This window comes from Mustela erminea, chromosome 9, assembly GCF_009829155.1.
Source record: "Mustela erminea isolate mMusErm1 chromosome 9, mMusErm1.Pri, whole genome shotgun sequence".
NCBI lineage: Eukaryota > Metazoa > Chordata > Mammalia > Carnivora > Mustelidae > Mustela > Mustela erminea.
The window spans coordinates 11111881-11133712 of NC_045622.1; the positions used below are offsets into that span (position 1 = coordinate 11111881).

General features: G+C 38.8%; 1 protein-coding gene across 1 annotated transcript; it reads right to left on the reverse strand.

Moving 5' to 3' along the window:
• Nucleotides 1-755: 755 nt before the first annotated feature.
• Nucleotides 756-18111, reverse strand: LOC116598742 (NXPE family member 4-like). The gene is given in 9 exon segments (XM_032358035.1): nt 756-1396; nt 6195-6227; nt 6230-6400; nt 11456-11486; nt 11489-11522; nt 12035-12192; nt 12194-12342; nt 12345-12765; nt 18091-18111. Coding segments are annotated over 9 exon segments (1659 nt in total).
• Nucleotides 18112-21832: the final 3721 nt, after the last annotated feature.

Sequence of the window (21832 nt, forward strand, 5' to 3'; positions counted from 1 at the left end):
AATCAAAAGCCCTCCGGCAAGTCCAACACACCTGTAAGTTAGCCTGGCTGCTGGCAAGGCTAACATGGTGTGCCAGAACTTGCACCCTGCCTGCCAGGCACCTGTTCTAAGTCTTACCCCTCCAGGCAGTACCTGAAGTACAACCTACAGCACACAGATCTGCACAGAGCAAGGTCTGAAGAAATCACAAGCCTTTGACTAACTCCTTAATTTGGGAACTAGGCCGAGAGAGCTGATGTGCTTTAACCGAAGTTGTGACCAACTTCTTGAATCCTAAGGAACTGTGCCTTTACACGTATTGTCTTTTATTCCTGGAGGATAAATTCTATCAAATCTGATTAGCTCCTACCAGTGAGAGTTCTTATAGGGAGAGAAAAGTCAGAGGGTTTCAGTATCCAGGAGGTCTTGCCTAGAATTCTGTTGCCCCTTTAGGACAGCAGCCATGGAGAATTGCCTTACAGAATTTCTCTTGCCACTTGGAAATCATCTTGAGCTTGTCTTTAGCAGCAGAGACAAGAAAATGGGACTGCTTTCTCCAAATATTTTCAGATAACTTCATTGCACGGGATTTTCATGAATCAGAGACCGCTTATAACCATTAGGTGTCTTGACTTCCCATTTGTGAAGAGTAGCAGGACTCTGGTCAAGAAGTGTAGCTCCTTTTCATGGGCATTTCTAATTTTTATTCTTAAGTGGATGCCCAATTAGAAATAATTTGGTTGAATCGGTGGTTTATGGATTAGCCATAGTGCAGATTATCTCATGCTAATTGTGAGTTCAGAGCCAAACATAGGAACTGGCATGATAGCAAACACTTTATAAATGTTTTTAATTAAATGAATGGATTTCAGAGGGGTCATCTGGCAAATAGAGTTTAACAATATACTAACTTGATTTATCACTACAGATTGCGGCAGGTGGACATTATTGGTGCCACGTGCAATTGTTGTATCCCAGGCATCAATGATACCCACACTGAGATCTTGAAAGATATCCTTAATGGCAAGATACTGGACATAACCATGAAAGTCACTGAATCTTTCCACATCACCATGCATCTCCCTGATGTTTTCTGCCTTGATAATAACCATAGTGTCTGGGCTTCATAGAAGAAGACGTTGAACAGCCTTGTAGATACTGAGGGTCCTTTGGATAAAAACATCAATGGGGAAGGGTCTGAAATGCTGGCCCAGAGAAATAGCAATGACCGTGCTCTTTCCTCCTCCAGTTCTGTCAACGACTCGAGCTATATATTCAATTTCTTTCACTGAATAGGTCAATGGTCCAATCAGAGAGTAGCCATGTTTTTGCCACTGGATGTTGATATTCTTGTCCAAGTCCACAGCAAGTTGGTGTTGAAGTCTTCCAGATTCATGCAGATCCACGGACTTCAGTGCTGATGACCAATAGGCAATCCCAAAATGAAACAAGTGAGAAGTTACAAAGATGATAAAGACAGAAGAAAAGGTTTGGTGTTTATAACACGTCAATCATGACTGATTACAGGCTTAAATGAAGGAATAGTTTTGAAACTTACTTGAACAATCCGAAGTATTCCACGGATAAGAAGTTATATAAGAAATTCCCTTGTAGAATGATGTAGAAGCAAATTGCCTGGGGATGGTAAGCACTGATGTAACTTAAGTTATATATATATAGAATATATATAAGTATATAAAATTCCAGTCTTAGGGAAACAGAGTATTTGGAGAAATAGGTTTACTTGTGTGTGTGTGTGTGTGTGTTTTAATGCAAAGACATCAATTAGTACTTTCTCTATCCTCAAGCTTAATCTACAGCTCACAAGATGTACAAAACAATACCTAAAAAATTAACTACATCATGCTCCAATGAAGTTACGCCAGTGCTTACCATCCCCAGTCAGTTTGCTTTATGTGGTTCTACAAGAGAACATATGTAACTTCTTATCCATAGAACACACACAATTGTCATGTTGTAGAAGATCAAGAGATTAAATGACCTGCTCAGGGTTACATAGCTAGTGACAGATGCTGCACCTCAATTTGAAATTCCTCCCAATTCTTGTGAAAACTGTCTACCCAATCTTAGAACCCATGAAAATAGGAGCCTAATATGAATAGAATAAAATGAAGTCCTTCCATTTTCCATCCTATAAATTAGGCCTTTATCAGACTACTGGGGCCAGCTGCTTTGTAGTCAGAACTTCTGAGGAAAATATGTAGAAAAGGATTATTAATGCTTTGTAACAAGTGCCATCTTTGAAGTAAAGGGCTATATTTAAAGTTTTCACCCACGGCGTTTGAAAATAAAGACACCGGAGCATTAGTTGAAGGAAAATGGCAGTATCATTGTCTTCGTTCTGCTTCTAATTTACTTCAATTTCCTTTTCCAAAGCCTGCTATAAAATGTAACTTTTAACAAAACGTGCAACAGATATTTTGCTACAATTTAAAAGGTTAGACAAAGAGGGGGGTAATTCATTAAATTCTGTGCTTTCCATAACCTAAGAGATCCACTGTTATACGGAATGTGATGCTGAAGATTACCTCCAGATCCTGAGTTTTACAGATGAGGAAACTGAGGTCTGCAGGAGTTCAGAGGTCACAGTTTACAACTCTCCCCCTTTTGTTGCGAATTCTACCTATTGCTTGGAGCCAAGTTCCTACTGTTTTTCCCTTTTTATTGGGAGGACCTTCTAAGTTTGAGATCCCAAGAGTGGCAGCATGTCAGGCCATAACAGAACCACAGAAGGTGCACTGTCCCCAGGGAAGACAGACAAGACCCAGGACCCAGTAGGCAGGAAGTTAGCCAGGTAAGAGTGCTCAGATCTACCGGTGAATTCTGAATTATTATTGGTGCGTCCTTTGTTTAGTAGGTGGAGCAACTGGTCTAGGATTCTAGCCACTGGATTCCAACCCCAACTTGGACATGGGATACAGCTACAGTAGCTCTTGTTTACTGGACCCTATGTGTTTATGGGCCTTGCTTGTTAAGTATTTATAACCATTATCTCATTTAGTCTTTATAACAACCACCAGATAATATTCTTGTGTAGTTGGATGAGGAAAATGAGGCACAGAAAATAAGTAACAAGTCAAAGGACATCACTTCTAAGTGGCACAGTCTATGTATGTTAGATAACACAGCCCATGCTTGTAAGTATTATTTCTAACTGATGCCAAGTCATCGCCTTGCTCCTGGATCTCTCTTTTCATGTAACAACAATAGGGATGATAGCTTACACCAAAGAGGGCTTACCTCTGTAACAAACAATTCTAAAAGCATTGTATATATTACTTCATTTTACCAGGTGGGTACACTTACCAGGTGGGTACTATTTTCACCTCCATTTTACAGATGAAGAAACTTAGAGGGACAATCCACACCCTTAAGCGTTATGCCAACTGTAGAAAATGGGCAATACAAGATCTTACATTGTTTTCAGCTCTGTCAATGACTTTCTGGACATGCTGGCTACATTCTGAGGTATGCATTGGGATAGGGATGGAATAAACGTTCTCTGCACATCCTCCATTCCAGTTAGATGAATGTATTCTTTTAAAGATGGGATTCATTCCTGGGGTACAAGGATGACTCAACATTCGCAAATCAATCAGTGTGATAGAACAAATTAATATGAAAAGAGAGAAGTACCACATGGTCCTCTCAATTGATGCAGAAAAAGCATTTGACAAAATCCAGCATCCGTTCCTGATTAAAATGCTTCAAAGTATAGGGATAGAGGGAACATTCTTGAACTTCATCAAATCTATCTATGAAAGACCCACAGCAAATATCCTCCTCAATGGGAAAAAGCTTGCAGCCTTCCCATTGAGATCAGGAACAAGCCAAGGATGCCCACTTTCACCACTCTTGTTCAGCATAGTATTAGAAGTCCTAGCAACAGCAATCAGACAACAAAGAAAAATGAAAGGTATCTAAATTGGCAATGAAGAAGTCAAACTCTCTCTCTTCGCAGATGACATGATTCTTTATATGGAAAACCCAAAAGACTCCACCCCCAAACTACTAGAACTCATACAGCAATTCAGCAACGTGGCAGGATACAAAGTCAATGTACAGAAATCAGTGGCTTTCTTATACACTAACAATGAAAATACAGAAAGGGAAATTAGAGAATTGATTCCATTTACTATAGCACCAAGAACCTTAAGATACCTGGGAATAAACCTAACCAAAGAGGTAAGGATCTGTACTCGAGGAAATACAGAAAACTCATGAAAGAAATTGAAGAAGACACAAAAAGATGGAAGACCATCCCATGCTCTTGGATTGGAAGAATAAACATTGTTAAAATGTCTCTACTGCCTAGAGCAATCTATACTTTTAATGCCATTCTGATCAAAATTCCACCGGTATTCTTCAAAGAGCTGGAACAAATAATCCAAAAATCTTTATGGAATCAGAAGAGACCCTGAATCGCTAAGGAGATGTTGAAAAACAAAAATAAAACAAAAATAAAATCACTGGGTTTGGTGAAAAAATAATAAAGACTGTTATGCTGAAAATAAATAAATTTAATTAAAAAAATTATTTAAAAAAAAAAACCCCAAACAAAAAGAAAATAAAATCACGTTACCTGATTTCAAGCTTTATTACAAAGCTGTGATCACCAAGACAGCATGGTACTGGCATAAAAACAGACACATAGACCAGTGGAATAGAGTAGAGAGCCCAGATATGGCCCCTCAACTCTATGGTCAATTAATCTTCGACAGAACAGGAAAAAAATATACAGTGGAGAAAAGACAGTCTCTTCAATAAATGGTGCTGGGAAAACTGGACAGCTATATGTAGAAGAATGAAACTCGACCATTGACCATTTTCTTACACCGTACACAAAGATAAACTCAAAATGGATAAAAGACCTCAATGTGAGACAGGAATCCATCCAAATCCTAGAGGAGAACATAGGCAGTAATCTCTTCGATATCAGCCACAGTAACTTCTTTCAAGATATGTCTCCAAAGGCAAAGGAAACAAAAGCGAAAATAAACATGTGGGACTTCATCAAAATCAAAAGCTTCTGCACAGCAAAGGAAACAGTAAAAAAAAAACAAAGAGGCAACCCATGGAATGGGAGAAGATATGTGCAAATGACAGCATGGACAAAAGGTTGATATCCAGGATCTATAATGAACTCCTCAAACGCAACACACACAAAACAGACAATCATATCAAAAAATGGGCGAAGATATGAACAGACACTTCTCCAGTGAAGACATACAAAGGGCTATCAGACATATGAAAAAATGTTCATCATCACTAGCCCTCAGGGAGATTAAAATTAAAACCACATTGAGATATCACCTTATACCAGTTAGAATGGCCAAAATTAACAAGACAGGAAACAACATGTGATGGAGGGGATGTGGAGAAAGGGGAACCCTCTTCCACTGTTGGTGGAAATGCAAGTTGGTGCAGCCTCTTTGGAGAACAGTGTGGGGATTCCTCAAGAAATTAAAAATAGAACTTCCCTATGACCCTGCAATTGCACTACTGGGTATTTATCCCAAACATACAGATGTCGTGAAAAGAAGGGCCATCTGTGCCCCAATGTTTATAGCAGCAATGGCCACGGTCGCCAGACTGTGGAAAGAACCAAGATGCCCTTCAACGGACGAATGGATAAGGAAGATGTGGTCCATACACACTATGGAGTATTATGCCTCCATCAGAAAGGATGAATACCCAACTTTTGTAGCAACATGGGCGGGACTGGAAGAGATTATGCTGAGTGAAATAAGTCAAGCAGAGAGAGTCAATTATCATATGGTTTCACTTATGTGTGGAGCATAACAAATAGCATGGAGGACATGGGGAGTTAGAGAGGAGAAGGGAGTTGGGGGAAATTGGAAGGGGAGGTGAACCATGAGAGATTATGGACTCTGAAAAACAATCTGAGGGGTTTGAAGTGGTGAGGGGGTGGGAGGTTGGGGTACCAGGTGGTGGGTATTATAGAGGGCACGGATTGCATGGAGCACTGGGTGTGGTGAAAAAAAAATGAATACTGTTTTTCTGAAAATAAATTAATTAATTAAAAAAATAAAAATAAAAAAGGAAAGACAATTATGTCTTGAAAAGTTGTGTTGTGGTTAAGAAATATGAAGAAGGCATATCCTACTGCTTCCTTGGAACAAAAAGTGAAATTTCTGAAAGGGATATATATAAGAGCTTAGACTGAGGCATACTGTCGATACTGTTTTTGAAATATTCCATCCATGGCGGATCGTGAAATTGGCCATTAGATACATGAATTTTCTTCTTAGGCATTCTTTCATTTTGATTGGAGTCAAACTACAGGAGACTGGATTCCATGTCTCTTTCCAAACATGTGCCCCAGGGATTCTGGATGCCATTCCAAACTTGCATTTCTTTTTCATTGGAACTGTTTTTCCTACCAAAAATAACAGCAAGAGAAGATCTAAAATATCACATATTCATCAGTAATTATTAAGAACCTACTATCATTTCTAAGTATTCTCTTAATAGGTCAGGAGGGAGGTGAAAACCCCTATTGAAGCATCATTCTCTTAATAAATAGTTATTTTTAGTAAAATCTTTCTGATATGAATTTTTTAAATAGTGCTCATTAAAGTTTATTATAGAGAATATGTTTTTTCCCCCCTCCCCCAAAAAGAACCCTCTGGGTAAAATTTAAATATTTGTTTGGCTTCCTCTGAAAGTAATCAGTTCTTACATAGTAATAAAAATTCAATTATTTTATCATTTTAGCCCATTTTACCCTCAAGTTTCTCACACTTTGTCATAGTGTCATAAGTGACATCATCAAACTGGAAATTCTTTGATTAGAGAGTCCAGGATGGCAGCACAGGCACACCCTGAACTCACCCCCTTCCATGGATACACCAAGTCTACCACCACATTCACAGCAATTCCTTCTGAAGAACTGAGGGCTGGTTGAACAGCTACTTCACAATGAACAACAGAGGGACCACAAAGAGGAGGATAAAAAGATGATGGTAACCGTAGGAGCCCTACCTCCAGTGTAGCAACTTGATTAAGGAGGGATATCAGACGTGCTTGTCCTGGGACATAGTAAAAAACAGCTATTTAAAAGGCAACTAGTGTTTAAGTAAAGGAAATCCACTCACTCATACTGAATCATCTGCCAAAAAAGTAGTGGAACTACTGAAACTCTTTTTGGGGTTGGAGATGGACAAGGAGTGTGTGTGTGTGTGTGTGTGTGTGTGTGTGTGTGTGCACTCCCCCTCCACTGTAATAGCCTGAATGGGAGCAGAGTCCAGGTGCTCTAGCCAGTTTATTAGGGCTGCCCTAGGAAGTCCCGGGCCTCTAGTTCACATCAGCTCCCACTGCCCCCAAAGGCACCACCCCATGCCAACAGTTTGTGCCCTCCCCAGCTCCATCTGTCCCACCAGCGGGCCCCAGAATGGCAGGCCACAGGATTTCCCCAGGCCATGCCTGACCCAGCTACCCTGCCAAGGTGGCTCAGGCAGCCCTGGCATGGTGGACACCAGGAACCCACTGGCATGTACCCATTTCAGACTCAGCCATCTCACAAGGATGGACATAGCAGGATTCCCTGACCCATGCCCACTCCAGGACCAGCTATCTCATGAGGGTGGCCCCACCCCAGTAAAACCCTAGAGACCCCAGGCCCATGCCTGGTCCTGCCCCAGTCATCCAGGTTTTGGCAACCTGGTGCCAAAACCACCAGGCACACAATTTACACAGAGAATGCTCCTACGCAAGGCCACTCTTTCAAGACAGAGAGGGGTAACTATTCTACTTAATTCATTTTAAAAAATAGCAAAACAAAACAAAACAAAACCCACAAAAAGTCAAGCAAAACAAGAAACAAAGAATTACGTTCCAAATGAAAAAAAAAAATTAAAACCCCAGAAAAACCCAAATGAAACAGAGATAAGTAATTGACCCGATAAAGTGTTCAAAGTAATAGTTATAAAGAGACTGACCAAAATGGGCAAATGGAGAACTTCAATAAAGAGTTAGAAAATGTAAAAATGAGCCAGCGCTAAAGAACACAAACTGAAATGAAAGCAAACTAGAGTAAACCAACAGTGGATTAGATGAAACAGAGGAATGGAATCTTCTGGAAATGATAAAGTGTTTTCTTAAAACAGAAAATGGGCTATAATGAGAAATATACATATTTATATATAAATATATAGAATATATATATATAAAAGAAAAAGTTAATTGGTAAAGGCAGCTATGCAGTAAAGGCAGTAAATCAGCCACTTGAAGAACTAGTATGAAAGTTAAATACAAAAATAGGTTAGACTATGACCATAAAAACAGTTAAAGTTTACACAAAATAAAAAGACATAAAATAAGACATCAAAAAAATGGGCAGTGGGGGGAATAAAATTGTACTGTTTTACGATGCATTCAAACTTAATTGACCATCAGCTTAATACATATATGTGAATATATGAACCTTATGGTATCCATGAACAAAAATCTATAATAGATAAACAAAAGAGGAAGGAACCCAAATATAACTGTTAAGAAAATAAAAGGGAAGATAAGAACAGAAGAACCATAAGAACCAGAAAACAATGAATAGAATAGCATTAAGTACATACATATCTATAATTAATTTAAGTGGATTAAATGCTCTAATCAAAAGGAAAGAAAGAGAAAAGAATGCACACGTTACCAATATTAGAAATGAAAAAGGATCACTAAAGATTCTGTAGACATTAAAAGGGTAACAAGGCAATATTACAATAAAAGTGAATGCCAACAAATTTCAAAATTTAGAGGAGATGGATAAATTCATTGAAAAATACAACTTACAGAATTGATACAAGATGAAACAGAACATCTGAATAGGCATATTCATGGGAAATAAATTAAATATAATTAAAACTTCTCAGAAAGAAAAAAACAGACATAAGGTGGCAAAACAGATTAAAAAAAAACTAAGACCACCTGTATGCGGCCTACAAGAGACTCATTTCAGATCTAAAGACACACAGGCTGACAGGGAAGGAAAGCAAGATATTCCACGCAAATGAAAATTAAAAAGAAAGCTGGTACACAATATTTGTGTAGGACAAAATTGACTTTAAAACAGAAAAAGGCATCACATAATGATAAAGGGCTAAATCCAAGCAGGGGATATAATGTTTGTAGTATTTATGCAACCCAACATAGGAGCACCTAAATACATAAAACAAATATTAACAGACACAAGAGGAAATTGACAGTAGCACAATAATAGTAGAAGACTTAAATACCCCATGCTTCCATCAATGGTTACATCATCCAGATCCTTTTAATAAGAAAACACTGGCCTTAAATGTCACATTAGATCAAATAGACTTAACAGAGATCTATAGAAAATTTCATTCAAAACCTTCAGAACACATATTTTTAAAGTGCATAGGGAACATTCTTTAGGATAGATCACGTGTTAGACCACAAAACAAGTCTCATTAAATTCAAAAAGACTGAAGTCTTACCAAGCATCTTTTCCAATCACAATGGCATGAAACTAGGAATCAATTAGAAGAAGAACTGGAAAAACCATGAACACATGGAGACCAAACAGCAGGTTACTAAACAACTAATGGGTTAAAAAAAATCAGAGGAAGTAAAAAATAAAAACACCTTGAAGCAAATGAAAACAGAACCACAACTCCCCCAAATCCATGGGACATGGCAAAAATAGTTCTAAGAGAAAGTTTGTAGCACTATAGCAAAAAAACCCAAAAAAGTCCAAATAAACAGTCCAATTTTATACCTAAAGAAACTAGAGAAAAAGAACAAAGCCTGAAGTTAGAAGAAGAAAAGACTTACTAAAGATCAGAGTGGAAAAAAAATGGAAGAGAACATGAAAAAAAAAAAATAGAAAAGCTCAATGAACTAAAAGTTGGTTGTTTGAAAAGGTAAACAGAATCAATTAACCACTATCCAGATTCATTAATGAAAATAAGAGAACACAAATAAAATTGGAAATGAAAAAGGAGGGGTGTTGGTGACAGTCAGTTAAGTGTCTACTTTTGGCTCAGGTCATGATCCCAGGCTCCTGGGATAGAGTCCCACATCTGGCTCCTTGCTCGATAAGAAGCCTTGCTTCTCCCTCTCACCTGCCCTTCCTCCTCATTCATTAGCTCTGTCCCTCTTTCTCTCAAATAAATAAAATCTTAAAAAAAAAAGTGAAAACAGAGAGATCACAGATGATACTACATATGTAAAATATCATTAAGAGATTATATGAAAAATTACAGGCCCAAAATTTGGAAAACCTAGAAGAAATGAACAGCTTCCCAACTCTGAATTATAAAGAAATAGAAAATCTGAAGAGTCCAATTACAAGGACTGAAAATGAATCAGTAACTCAAAACTTTTCAAAAAGCAAAAGTCCAGAACCAGACAGCTTCATAGGTGAATTCTAATAAATACCCAAAGAAAAGTTGATACCTAGTTTTCTCAAATTATTCTAAAAAAATTATAAAGAAAGAATGCTTCCAAACTCATTTTGCAAGGCCAACACTACTGTGATACCAAAACTAGGCAAATAGATCACACACACAAAATTATAGGTCAATATCCGTGATGAACTTATAACATTTTTTTTAAAGATTTTATTTATTTATTTGACACAGAGAGATCACAAGTAGATGGAGAGGCAGGCAGAGAGAGAGAGAGAGGGAAGCAGGCTCCCTGCTGAGCAGAGAGCCCGATGCGGGCCTCGATCCCAGGACCCTGAGATCATGACCTGAGCTGAAGGCAGCAGCTTAACCCACTGAGCCACCCAGGCGCCCATCCGTGATGAACTTAGATGAAAAAAACCTTAACAAAATATTGACAAACCAAATTCAACAATACATTAAAAAGATCATATACCACACTCGAGTGGGATTTATTTCAGGAATGCAAGGATGGTTCAGTACCTGCAAATCAATGTGATACATGTATTAGCAAATTAGGATACAAATCACATAATCACCTTGATAGATGTGGAGAATGAATATGACAACATTCAATACACATTTATAAGAACTCTTAAAAAATTGAATATTAAGAAAACATATCTCTACACAAGAGACTCTTAGATGGCAGGTTAGAAACCTCTAGATGGTGATTTTTGGGCTTATAGTGATGTGGGAAGGAGATGAAGGTATTGATGTGGGGAGGGAAACACCTAGGTGTAAATAGAGAGTTTTGAGAGTTGAAGGTTATCGTGTTGAATAAGCAGGTAATCTGTTGCCCGATAAATAGATTAATGATGAATTACAGTTACTTAAAGAGGTTTATGATACCCTAGTGATTCCAATCATTTATTTACTTGGGTAACTGATATCTTGGCTCACCACGGAGAAGACTGATGTGCAGAGATACCAATAGGGCAGATAACAATGAACAAGTCCACCAGAAGAAAGAAACCCTTGAATGAGTTTAGTACTAAGCACCCCCCATCATCCCAGGGAGAACTTACTGTTGCATTTGGAGACATTAATGGCATTGTTGCATTGTTTTCCATAATCTCTACACCCACATTTGCTCTTAAAGAGACAGATACAAAAATTAATCTGCAGGTGACCCCAAAGATCAGGAAACATTAACAGCCACATTACTTATTGCTTCAGTGATTTCTTAGTGCTAATAATTGGCTACTGTACCCATAATTTCAGGCCATTGATTACATTTTCCTTCCTTTGTTTATTAGTCCAGGGGTACAGATACCCAGAAGGGGTGCAAGGTAATCTATTGAGGCACAGTAAGAATATATTTGAGCATGCACTTACATGTATGTTCCTCATTCCCTTTCAATTTTTATTTTGTTTACATATCTTTTTATTTCCCTGATAAGGGTTAAATATCCAGAAAGACTGGGGACTACTAGAACATCAACACTGTCCCCAAATGAAAATGAATTCACAGATTTTTTTTTTTTCTAAAATGGCTCTTCATAGAGTCCCAAAATTGATATATTCAGAGCACTTTCCTTTGGATCAACATGGAGGCTAAATCATTGCCACATTTTCCCAGGTAGTCTCCCGAAATAATTATTTACCTTTTGAAGAGCCTCCCTTCTTGTCTGCTAAGATAAGAAACCTCCGTGTTTTTGGAATGCATGTGAGTGAGTGCAGCACAGGGCATGTGCTGAGGTCTCACGCCACAGAAGGATTCTTGGTCTTGAGCACCCACATACTCACAGAGCTCAGTGCTAGAAGTTTAAAACCAAGGCACAGTCAGTGTCAACATGGGAGATGCCACTGGCAAATTGGCCGGTGAACATCACCCTGTCGTAGCCTTGGTTACTTGCCCTCCAGAGAGCCGACATCCCTTCACTGGGGTGGATGAGTAGGGCAGAGAGGCCCAGCCCTCCCAGAAGAGGGTGAAACTGACAAGGTAAGTGCCATTGTTGAAGTTTGTCACCTTTCCAGAAGCACCTGCCTTCAGGGCTGGGGAGGACATCCTGGCCCTCCGGAAGTGTCCGCCATATTCCTTCCTGTGACGCAAGTGGTCCCTCACCCCCAGCAGGATGTCTAGCTGATCCCCCCTGCAGTAGGCATCTTGAGGGTGGAGGATGGTGGTTGTGCCGTGTGTGGCACTGGTGGTGGTGCTCATGTGGGTGAAAGGTCTGGGTGGGATCAACTGGTCTAGTTTCTCTATGATTCTCTTTATTCTTAGCTCAGTCTCTGCTGATGAAACTACTGGATGCAGTGGTAATTCAGGACTTGAGGACTTCATGATAAAGTTCCAGTGATGAAGGGAAGGGGGCAGCTTAAATACCGTCCATATCTGAAATGATAATGAATACAATAAACATATATAGAATGTTTTTATGTAATATGATTTTTGGTAGGCTAGCCAACTTTGATCTTTTATAGAATAATGGGACATAAGAAAATAAAATGATACTGAGATTTTATCATCGTGTATGTTTCCTGGGAAAAATAATTTTCTTTAAATTTGGTGGTGGAACTCCATTTTTCACTGGCTAATATATTTTGGGTTCTAGGATCTTCTTCCCTAAAATGATGGTAAAATAGACATTTGCTGGGCAGTTGTGAATACATGGAAAATGTTTTTTAACTGCATAGCGCACAACAAATGTTTATTGTCCTATTATGTCTTAATCTTAAAACTAGAATTCAGTCATTAAAAAAATCCCTAAGAAAATGTTTAAGATGCATGGGGCTTTGGGGCACCTGGGTGGCTCTGTGGGTTAAGCCTCTGCCTTCGGCTCGGGTCATGATCTCAGGATCCTGGGATCAAATCCTGCATCGGGCTCCCTACTCAGCAGGGAGCCTGCTTACCCCTCTCCCTCTGCTGCTCTCCCCACTTGTGCTCTCTCTCCTTCTCTCACTCTCTGTCAAATAAATAAATTCTTATAAAAAAAAAGATGCATGAGGCTTTTATGTAAAATATGATTTTTTCCATTTGATATTTTATATGTTGCTTAAACATTCTATGATATGTATCAGTATTTTTTAGATTGCTTTAGTTAACTTAGGAAATAATAAACATAGGTTTATAAAAATATTTATTTTCTAGGGGTGACTGGGTGGCTCAGTGGGTTAAAGCCTCTGCCTTCAGCTGAGATCATGGTCCCAGGGTCCTGGGATCGAGCCCCACATCAGGCTCTCTGCTCAGCGGGGAGCCTGCTTCCTCCTCTCTCTGACTGCCTCTCTGCCTACTTGTAATCTCTGTCAAATAAATAAATAAAAATATTCAAAAATATATTTATTTTCTAATAAAAAGTAACACTGATTATTAAAAATGAGACAATGCCAAACTATATAGGCCAACAACTGATATGTCACTGTTAATATTTTGGTGATTTTTCTTTCATTCTCTACATGCCATTTCACATGATTGTGAATAAACTGAATATTACCAATGAATTTTGATATTTTAAAAATCAGGTGTTAGAAACCCCACCTTATGGGACACCTGGGTGGCTCAGTTGGTTAAGCTGCTGTCTTTGGCTCAGGTCATGATCCCAGAATCCTGGGATCGAGTCCTGCATCGGGCTCCTTGCTTGGCAGGGAGCCTGCTTCTCCCTCTGCCTCTGCCTGCCTCTCTGCCTGCTTGTCCGCTTGCGCTCTCTCTCTCTCTGACAAATAAATAAAATCTTAAAAAAAAAAAAAAAAGAAACCTCATCTATATCACTGGCTCACATAGTATTCCAGCCCATGGATACAGCTTAATATTTTACATATTTCCATCTTTTTGGACATTTATTGCATTCAACTTTTCTCTCACTTATACTTCAGTATAAACCTTTGTTATAAATCTTTGCAATCCAGGTTATTGGTCCAACGTGCTGACACTGTTAAAGGTCTTTTTCTTTTTTTAAATTTATTTGTAAGAGAGACGGAGAGCACGCATGCGCACGTGAACACAAGCAGAGGGAGTGACAGGGAGAGGGAGAAGCAGGTTCCCGTGCCCAGCAAGGAGCCGGATGCAGGGCTCCCTCCCAGGATCCTAGGATCATGACCTGAGCCGAAGGCTGATGCTTAGCCAACTAAGCCACCTAGGTGCCCCAACACTGTTAAAGGTCTTAATATACACTATGAAATTGTTTTCCAGAACAATTCTCCTGCTGATAACAATGATAAACTCTAAACCATAAAGAAAGAAAATCTCTGCAAGTGCTGGAAAGTGGCCACCACAAGCAGATGGACACTGGACAGAAGCTGAAACTTGGAGTAAAGAACAGCACCGGATTGTATTATGAGGGGCGCTATCTACCGTTCTTCAAGCAAAAGGGGGATTATACAAATAGAAACACAGATCTTCAGGAGAGAACGAAAAACACCAGAAATGGTAACTATATGGATAAATACAAAATACTATGGACATTGGGGAGGGCACATGCTATGGTGAGTGCTGTGACTTATGTAAGCCTGATGTTTCACAGAACTGTACCCCGAAGCAAATAATACACTATGTGTTAATAAAAAAAACTGTATGTTTGTGTCCTAAGTTCTCTAAAATACATGTAATTATTCTAAATAAGAACTGTAATTTTGTAATAATATGACAATGATGGCATAAAGAATGGCTTGGCAAATAGAAGTAAATGTTTGAAAGGTTATTACAGATCACACGAAGTAGCAGGATACTAACTATAAAAGAATATGCATTATAATCTCTAGAGGAACTACTTAAAAAAAAAACTTACAGCTGTAAAAAGAATAAAGAAACTAATAGGAAATTCTAAAAAAAAATATCTCAATTAATCCAAAAAGAGGAACAGAGAGGCCAAAGAGAAAACAGCAAGCGGGTAGACCTACATCCATTCAATAATTTCACTAACAGTAAGTTGACTGGACATTCTAAGACAGATAAAAAAGCAAGACCCAACTAGTTGCTGTTTATCAAGAATGTAGTTTAAATATAAAGTTTTCTATACATTGAAAGTAAAGATGAAAACAACATGCCCTGTAAGCATGAAAAAGCTAATATTAATGTTAAAATAGACAAGACAATGTGTGTCACCGGACATAGACATGGACATTTCAAAGAGTGGTAAGAATCAGTTTCTCAGAAAACATAGCATTATAAATGTGTATTGTGCCTACGTGGACATATATTTTATGTAAAACAAAATTTGACAGAATTAAAGGGACAGAGAAATCCATAATAATAATCAAAAACTTAAAATCTGTCTCAGTAGTTGCGATAGGAACTTAAAACTTAAAGCTACTATCTCAGTAGTTGCTATTTAGATTAAAAAAATGAGTAATGACCTAGAGAATATGAACATTATCATAGTAATTAATGTCTTAACCATCACAATGCACTACAAGGTATTTTTTAATTGCTACAACTTCACATGAAAATTTTAAGTGATATTTAGTATGATAGAGTATTACTCTGTGCAAAAAATGTTTTGGTAAAAAATAAGCAGGAAAACCTGATTCAAGATGAAGGGCGAAAGACATATTATAGCCTCAGTTTCCCACTATCATGGGGGATATCCCACTCAATATCCCACTATCAATTTCTACATCATGACCTGAGCCAAAGGCAGAGGCTTTAACACACTGAGCCACCCAGGTGCCCTAAGCACAAGACTCTTGATCTCAGGGTTATGAATTTGAGCCCCACATTGGGCAGAATGATTACTTTAAAAAAAAGGAAGGAAGGAAGGAAGGAAGGAAAGAAGGAAGAAAGAAAGAAAGATAGATAGATCTGAAAAACAAAAGGCAGAGGAGCTTAGATCAAGGAAGAAAATCATGGCTCCAAATGCAGGTCTATGAGAATTCTGCAGAAGGTGGAAGCCATTCCAAGGAAGCAGTTTAATAATAAAATACCCAATTTAGGGGCATCTGGGTGGCTCAGTGGGTTAAAGCTTCTGCCTTCGACTCAGGTCATGATCTCAGGGACCTGGGATCGAGCCCCGCATCGGTTCTCTGCTCCGTGGAGAGCCAGCTTCCTCCTCTCTCTCTACCTGCCTCTCTGCCTATTTGTGATCTTTGTCTGTCAAATAAATAAATAAAATCTAAAAAAAAAAAGATTTTATTTGTTTATTTGACAGACAGAGACCACAAGTAGGCAGAGAGGCAGGCAGGGTCGGGGGGTAGGCAAGTGGGGCTCAATCCCAGGACCCTGAGATCGTGACCTGAGTCGAAGGCAGAGGCTTTAATCCATGGAGCCACCCAGGCGCCCCTAAATAAAATCTTAAAAAAAGAAAAAAAGATTTATGATCATGAGAAACAGTGTAAAACTGAGCTTGGAAGAGATTAAAGAGTTAATGACTAAATTCAGTGTGGGATCATGTCTTCGGTTCTGGAACAGAAAAAGGACATTAGTGGAAAAAACTGTGACATTCAAATAAAGTCTGCAGTTTAGCTAACAGTCACTAATGCACCAATGTTAATTTCTTGGTTCTGTACACTGTCCAATAATCATACAAGATGTTATTATGTGAAGCTGGCTGAAGACTATATAAGAACCCTCTATACTGTTTTTGAAAACCTTTCTATACTTATAAAATTATTTCAGATTAAAAAACTTAGGAGCGCCTGGGTGGCTCAGTCAGTTAAGCATCTGTCTTTGGCTCAGGTCATGAACCCAGGGTCCTGGAAATGAGCCTGTGTTGGGCTCTCTGCTCAGTGGGGAGTCTGCTTCTGCCTCTGTCCCGCTCCCCACCCCTCATCCTCTGCCCCTTACCCTGCCTTGTGGGTGCTCTTTCTCTCTCAAATAAAATCTTTATAAATTTTTAAAAACTTTCTCAAATGGTAGAAATAATATATTTCTCCATGAAATGTTTCATTTTCCCTATATTGTCTACCAAATAATTCAGCAAATGATTTATGTCTATACAGAAGAGGTGCTATGACTTCCACTGTTTCATGTTGTCATCTATACCTGATAGAGTTCTAGGCTTTTCATCTTGCTTGGTATGTTTTTCATCTATGAATGTTGCACTAATTTTTTTTTTTAGATTTATTTATTTTTTGAGCGAGAGGGAAAAAGAACATGGGAAGGATGGGGAGAAGGGAAGGAGAGACAATCTCACCCAGACTTCATGTTGAGCATGAAAACTGACGTGGGGCTTGATCCCACCACCCAAGATCATGACCTGAGCCAAAATCAAGAGTCAGAGCCACCCAGCTGCCCCAGCATTTTTTTTTTTTTAAACATGTCTTTGTATATCTTATTTTCTGGGGGTAAATCCACTTTTAATGCTCCAAATTTTCAAAATTAGCTAAAATTAGCGATCCACTGTACCTTTCTGTTCCCATGTTGCTAAGACTCCATGCTTCTAGATTGAGGCTCCAAGATAGAATACTAACAGGATGCTGGTTCCTTTGTTTGATTCAATACCAGGTGTGCCACAGAAGGGAGAAGCTGGTATATTTAGATCTTAGTAAAAGCTGTAAGAAATCCTGAGGAAGTCCAAGATAATTGGATTCTGATGTCCCTGTTGGAGGTTAGCCTTTAGGAGGAGGAAGCCAAACCAGGGCAGGAGAAAGCTGGTAGTCAGGAACAGGGTAAAGACGGAGGCAAGCATTCTGGGTCCTTTTAATTTCCTTGCAGTGCCCTGGTTAGAACACTGCTACCTGGTGACTATAGGGGAGAGAAGGGGCAGCACCATCTTTCAGGACCTACCTGGAGGCGGTGTAACAGCATCCAGCCCTGCTACAGAAACCTGAGAACAGGGAGGCGAAACCCGCAGGTGCAAATGAGCGAATTAGTCCTCAGCTTTAACTCCTTTCTTCTTGCTACCCATGGGAAGGCTACTGTCATTTTTTTCCAGATGGTACTTTATTGTGTGGGATTTCTCCATGCCTATGGCATGTTTAATATTCCCAACCCCTTGCCCCAAATGCTTTAGCAACAGTGTCATCACAGCAGCCGCCGAATTCCCTGCACATATTTCCCAACACCATTTTTGGTTGAGAAGCTGTGGTTTAGAGGATCGAGTCCCAAGAGGATGACAGCTCTTGGGACAAGCTGTACTTCGGGGGAGGCACAGAAAAGTCACTTGAGGTCAGTGTCACAGTGTGTGTGCATGACAAACTGGAAATTGTTGAGGAAAAATAAAAATGGGCTCTTAGCTCTAAAGACCCCTTCCAAGAATCTCTGTATACTCACTACACTGAGGGCACGAGCTAGGGCTTACAGTTTGGCAGGTTCTCCTAGGGAGACAGGACTGTTGACAGTCACGGATAATCCCAGGGAAATGTGGCATCGCAGGAAAAATAATGAGACAGCCGAAGGTACACGCACTACGTAAGAAAGGGAAAAAGTAATGGACCACCCTGAACAAGAATTAGAGTTATTATAGTATTAGAGAGCAAGTGGAGATGCTGATTGTCTGATTGGAAAGCAGAAAACAAGTAGTCATTAAAAAAGAACCGGTTGAGGGGTGCCGGGGTAGCTCAGTGGGTTACGCCTCTGCCTTCAGCTCAGGTCATGATCCCTGGGATTGAGTCCCCACATCAGGCTCTCTGCTCAGCAGGGAACCTGCTTCCCCCTCTCTCTCTGCCTGCTGCTCTGCCTACTTGTGATCTTTGTCAAATAAATAATTAAAATCTTAAAAAAAACAAAAAAAGAACCAGTTGAAGCTTCTCGGTCTGAAATAAATAATACCCGGAATAAATGATAGTCTGGTGCAAGAGGAGAACGCATACAGAAGGCCAGTTAGGAAAGTGAAAGATCAGGTTGAGGATCGCTCCCAGAAATCAGAGAGTAAAGAGTTGAAAGAATATGAAAGACAAAAGATCCGGAGCAAAGAAATAAATAGGTCAACATTCATAAGAATCCAAGAAAGACAGGTTAAAATCCAAGTAAACAAACAAGCATATTATTTTCAAGTACATGTGAAAATAAAAAAAAATAGACCATGTATGGGGTCACAAGAAAAAACCTCAACAGCTGTTAAATTCATTATTTAAATGTAAATCACAATGAAATCACAACAAAATGTGGACAGTGAATAATAACGAAATTCCTTCCATCAAATGTAGAACGCCACCACGTTATACTGTGAGGGAAATTCACAACTGTAAATACAGCCATTAGATAGCAGGAAGAATGAAGACCACATGAGTTGGATGCCCACGTCCAGAACACCAAAGAAGAGCGTGGTAAACTTGAAGTAGTAAAGAAATGCCAAGTAAAAGAGCAGATGTGGATAGGAGCTAAAACAAAGAAGTAATAACCATCAGAACAAAAGTTTAATTCCTAGAATAAAACTAAAACGTGTGCACCTTTCCAATAAATTTGATCAACAGAAAGGAAAAATATACAAATAATCCATCTGGGGAAAAACAGGTTTACTACAGCCGATGCAAAGACGTTTGAAATCACGAGAGAATACTAAAATAACTAGAGCCATACATTTACAAAGCTTGACACAGGAACTATTTTAAAAATATAAGGCAATAAAATTGATGGGAGAAGAAATAAACTCAGGAAAGGTCATTATTCTTTGCATAGAACCTTCCTTGGAAAGATTATGACATAGGGTGGGGGCGGGGAGAAGAACTCCAACAGCAGAGAAACCTGGTGAATATCCTCAGCCAGATGACCAAGGTCAACATCAATAGTGACAAATCAAATTGATAAGATGTACCCTTGATACACAGTGATAAAAAAGACACGTCACCTCTGTAGTTTTCTCCAAACCCATAACTTCAACCTAACCATGAGAAATACCAGATACATCCCAACTGCTAAACACTCTATGTAAAATACTTGATCAGTACTCCTGAAAATCAAGTCCTCAAAAACAAGTGAAGTTGGAAAAACTATTATAGCCAGAAGGAATTTAAAAAGACATGCCAACTAAATGTAACATAGGATCTTGGAACAGAGAAAGGACATTATATTAAAAACTAAAGAAATCTGAATATAGTTTTTAGTTAATGACTATGTATCAATACTGGCTCGTTAATTATAACCATATACCATAGAATATGTGTTCTCATAGTAACATATACAACATATGCCATGTTTATATCATAATATAAATGTTTGATGACAATATTTTAATAATACAGTGTAGAATGAAAAAATATTTAGGAACTCTACTATCTTCCCCATTCTTTAAATCTAAAACTGTTCTAAAAAATTAAATTTATTAGGGGCACCTGTGTGGCTCAGTCCATTAAGCATCTGCCTTCAGCTCAGGTCATGATCTCAGGGTCCTGGGATGGAGCCCCCCATCAAGCTCCCACCTCTAGGGAGAGCCTGCTTCTCCTTCTGCTCCTCCCCTGCTCATGCTCTCTTTCTCTTCCTCTCTCCCAAATAAATAAAATCTTTAAAAAATTAAATTTATTAAAAAATCTATGATCTCCCTGATATGAGGAAGTTGAGAGGCAACATGGGGGGTTTGAGGGGTAGGAAAGGGATAAATGAAACAAGATGGGATTGGGAGGGAGAAAAACCACAAGAGACTCTTGATCTCACAAAACAAACTGAGGGTTCCCGGGGGGACAGGGGTAGGGAGAAGGTGGTTGGGTTATGGACATTGGGGAAGGTATGTGTAAACCTGGCGATTCATAGACCTGTACCCCTGGGGCTAATAATCCATTATATGTTAATAAAAAATTAAAAAATTAAAAAAATTAAATTTATTAAAAAATCCAAAGTGTAATTTTTAAAGAATATAAATTCATAATAAAAACCTCTTCAACTTGTACCACAAAGCACAAGTTTTACCTGATTTCTACCCTTTTACCTATGTTATATAAACTATTTAGAAATAGAAAGAAAGCTGAAAATCCCTCAAACTATTTTGTGAGGAAAGTACAGAAGGGAAAAAATTGATTTTACTATAGGGCAGAGCTGAATAATGCTAAGTAGGTGACTACCCAGTTGAATTCTGTAATATACAGAGGAAGAAAACCACCACGGCTTCATTTTGTCCCAGAAAGACAGCAATGGACATCCACTTTATTTTGCCATGAGGGATCCAAGTCAGAACCCCAGGGTTCATACAGAGCTTATTTTAAGCTGAAGACTTTTGAGATTCAATAGATGCAAAAAGAACCTTTCATGGAGCATCCTTTATTTGAGGAAGAGCAGCAACTTCTGGGAAAGGCAGCTATCATAAATGCCCCTCTGGGGAGTTTCATTGCTGTGAAAATGACCAGTGGCCCCTGCATAAACCAACATTATCACAAACTTTCTTATAGCCTATTTGTTCTTCTAAAGAACAGGTTGTCTTCTCTAAAGAAACTTATTTGTTCTTCCCCAAGAGCCTTTTCTCCCTCCTCCCTTTTCCCTAATAAATTAGATGGATAAGCCTCCAACCTCAAACATTTAATAAGACAGCTACTTTTTTGTTGGCTCCCACATGCACATATCTGAACATTTTTTTCTTCATGCTACTTTGTCTTTTGTC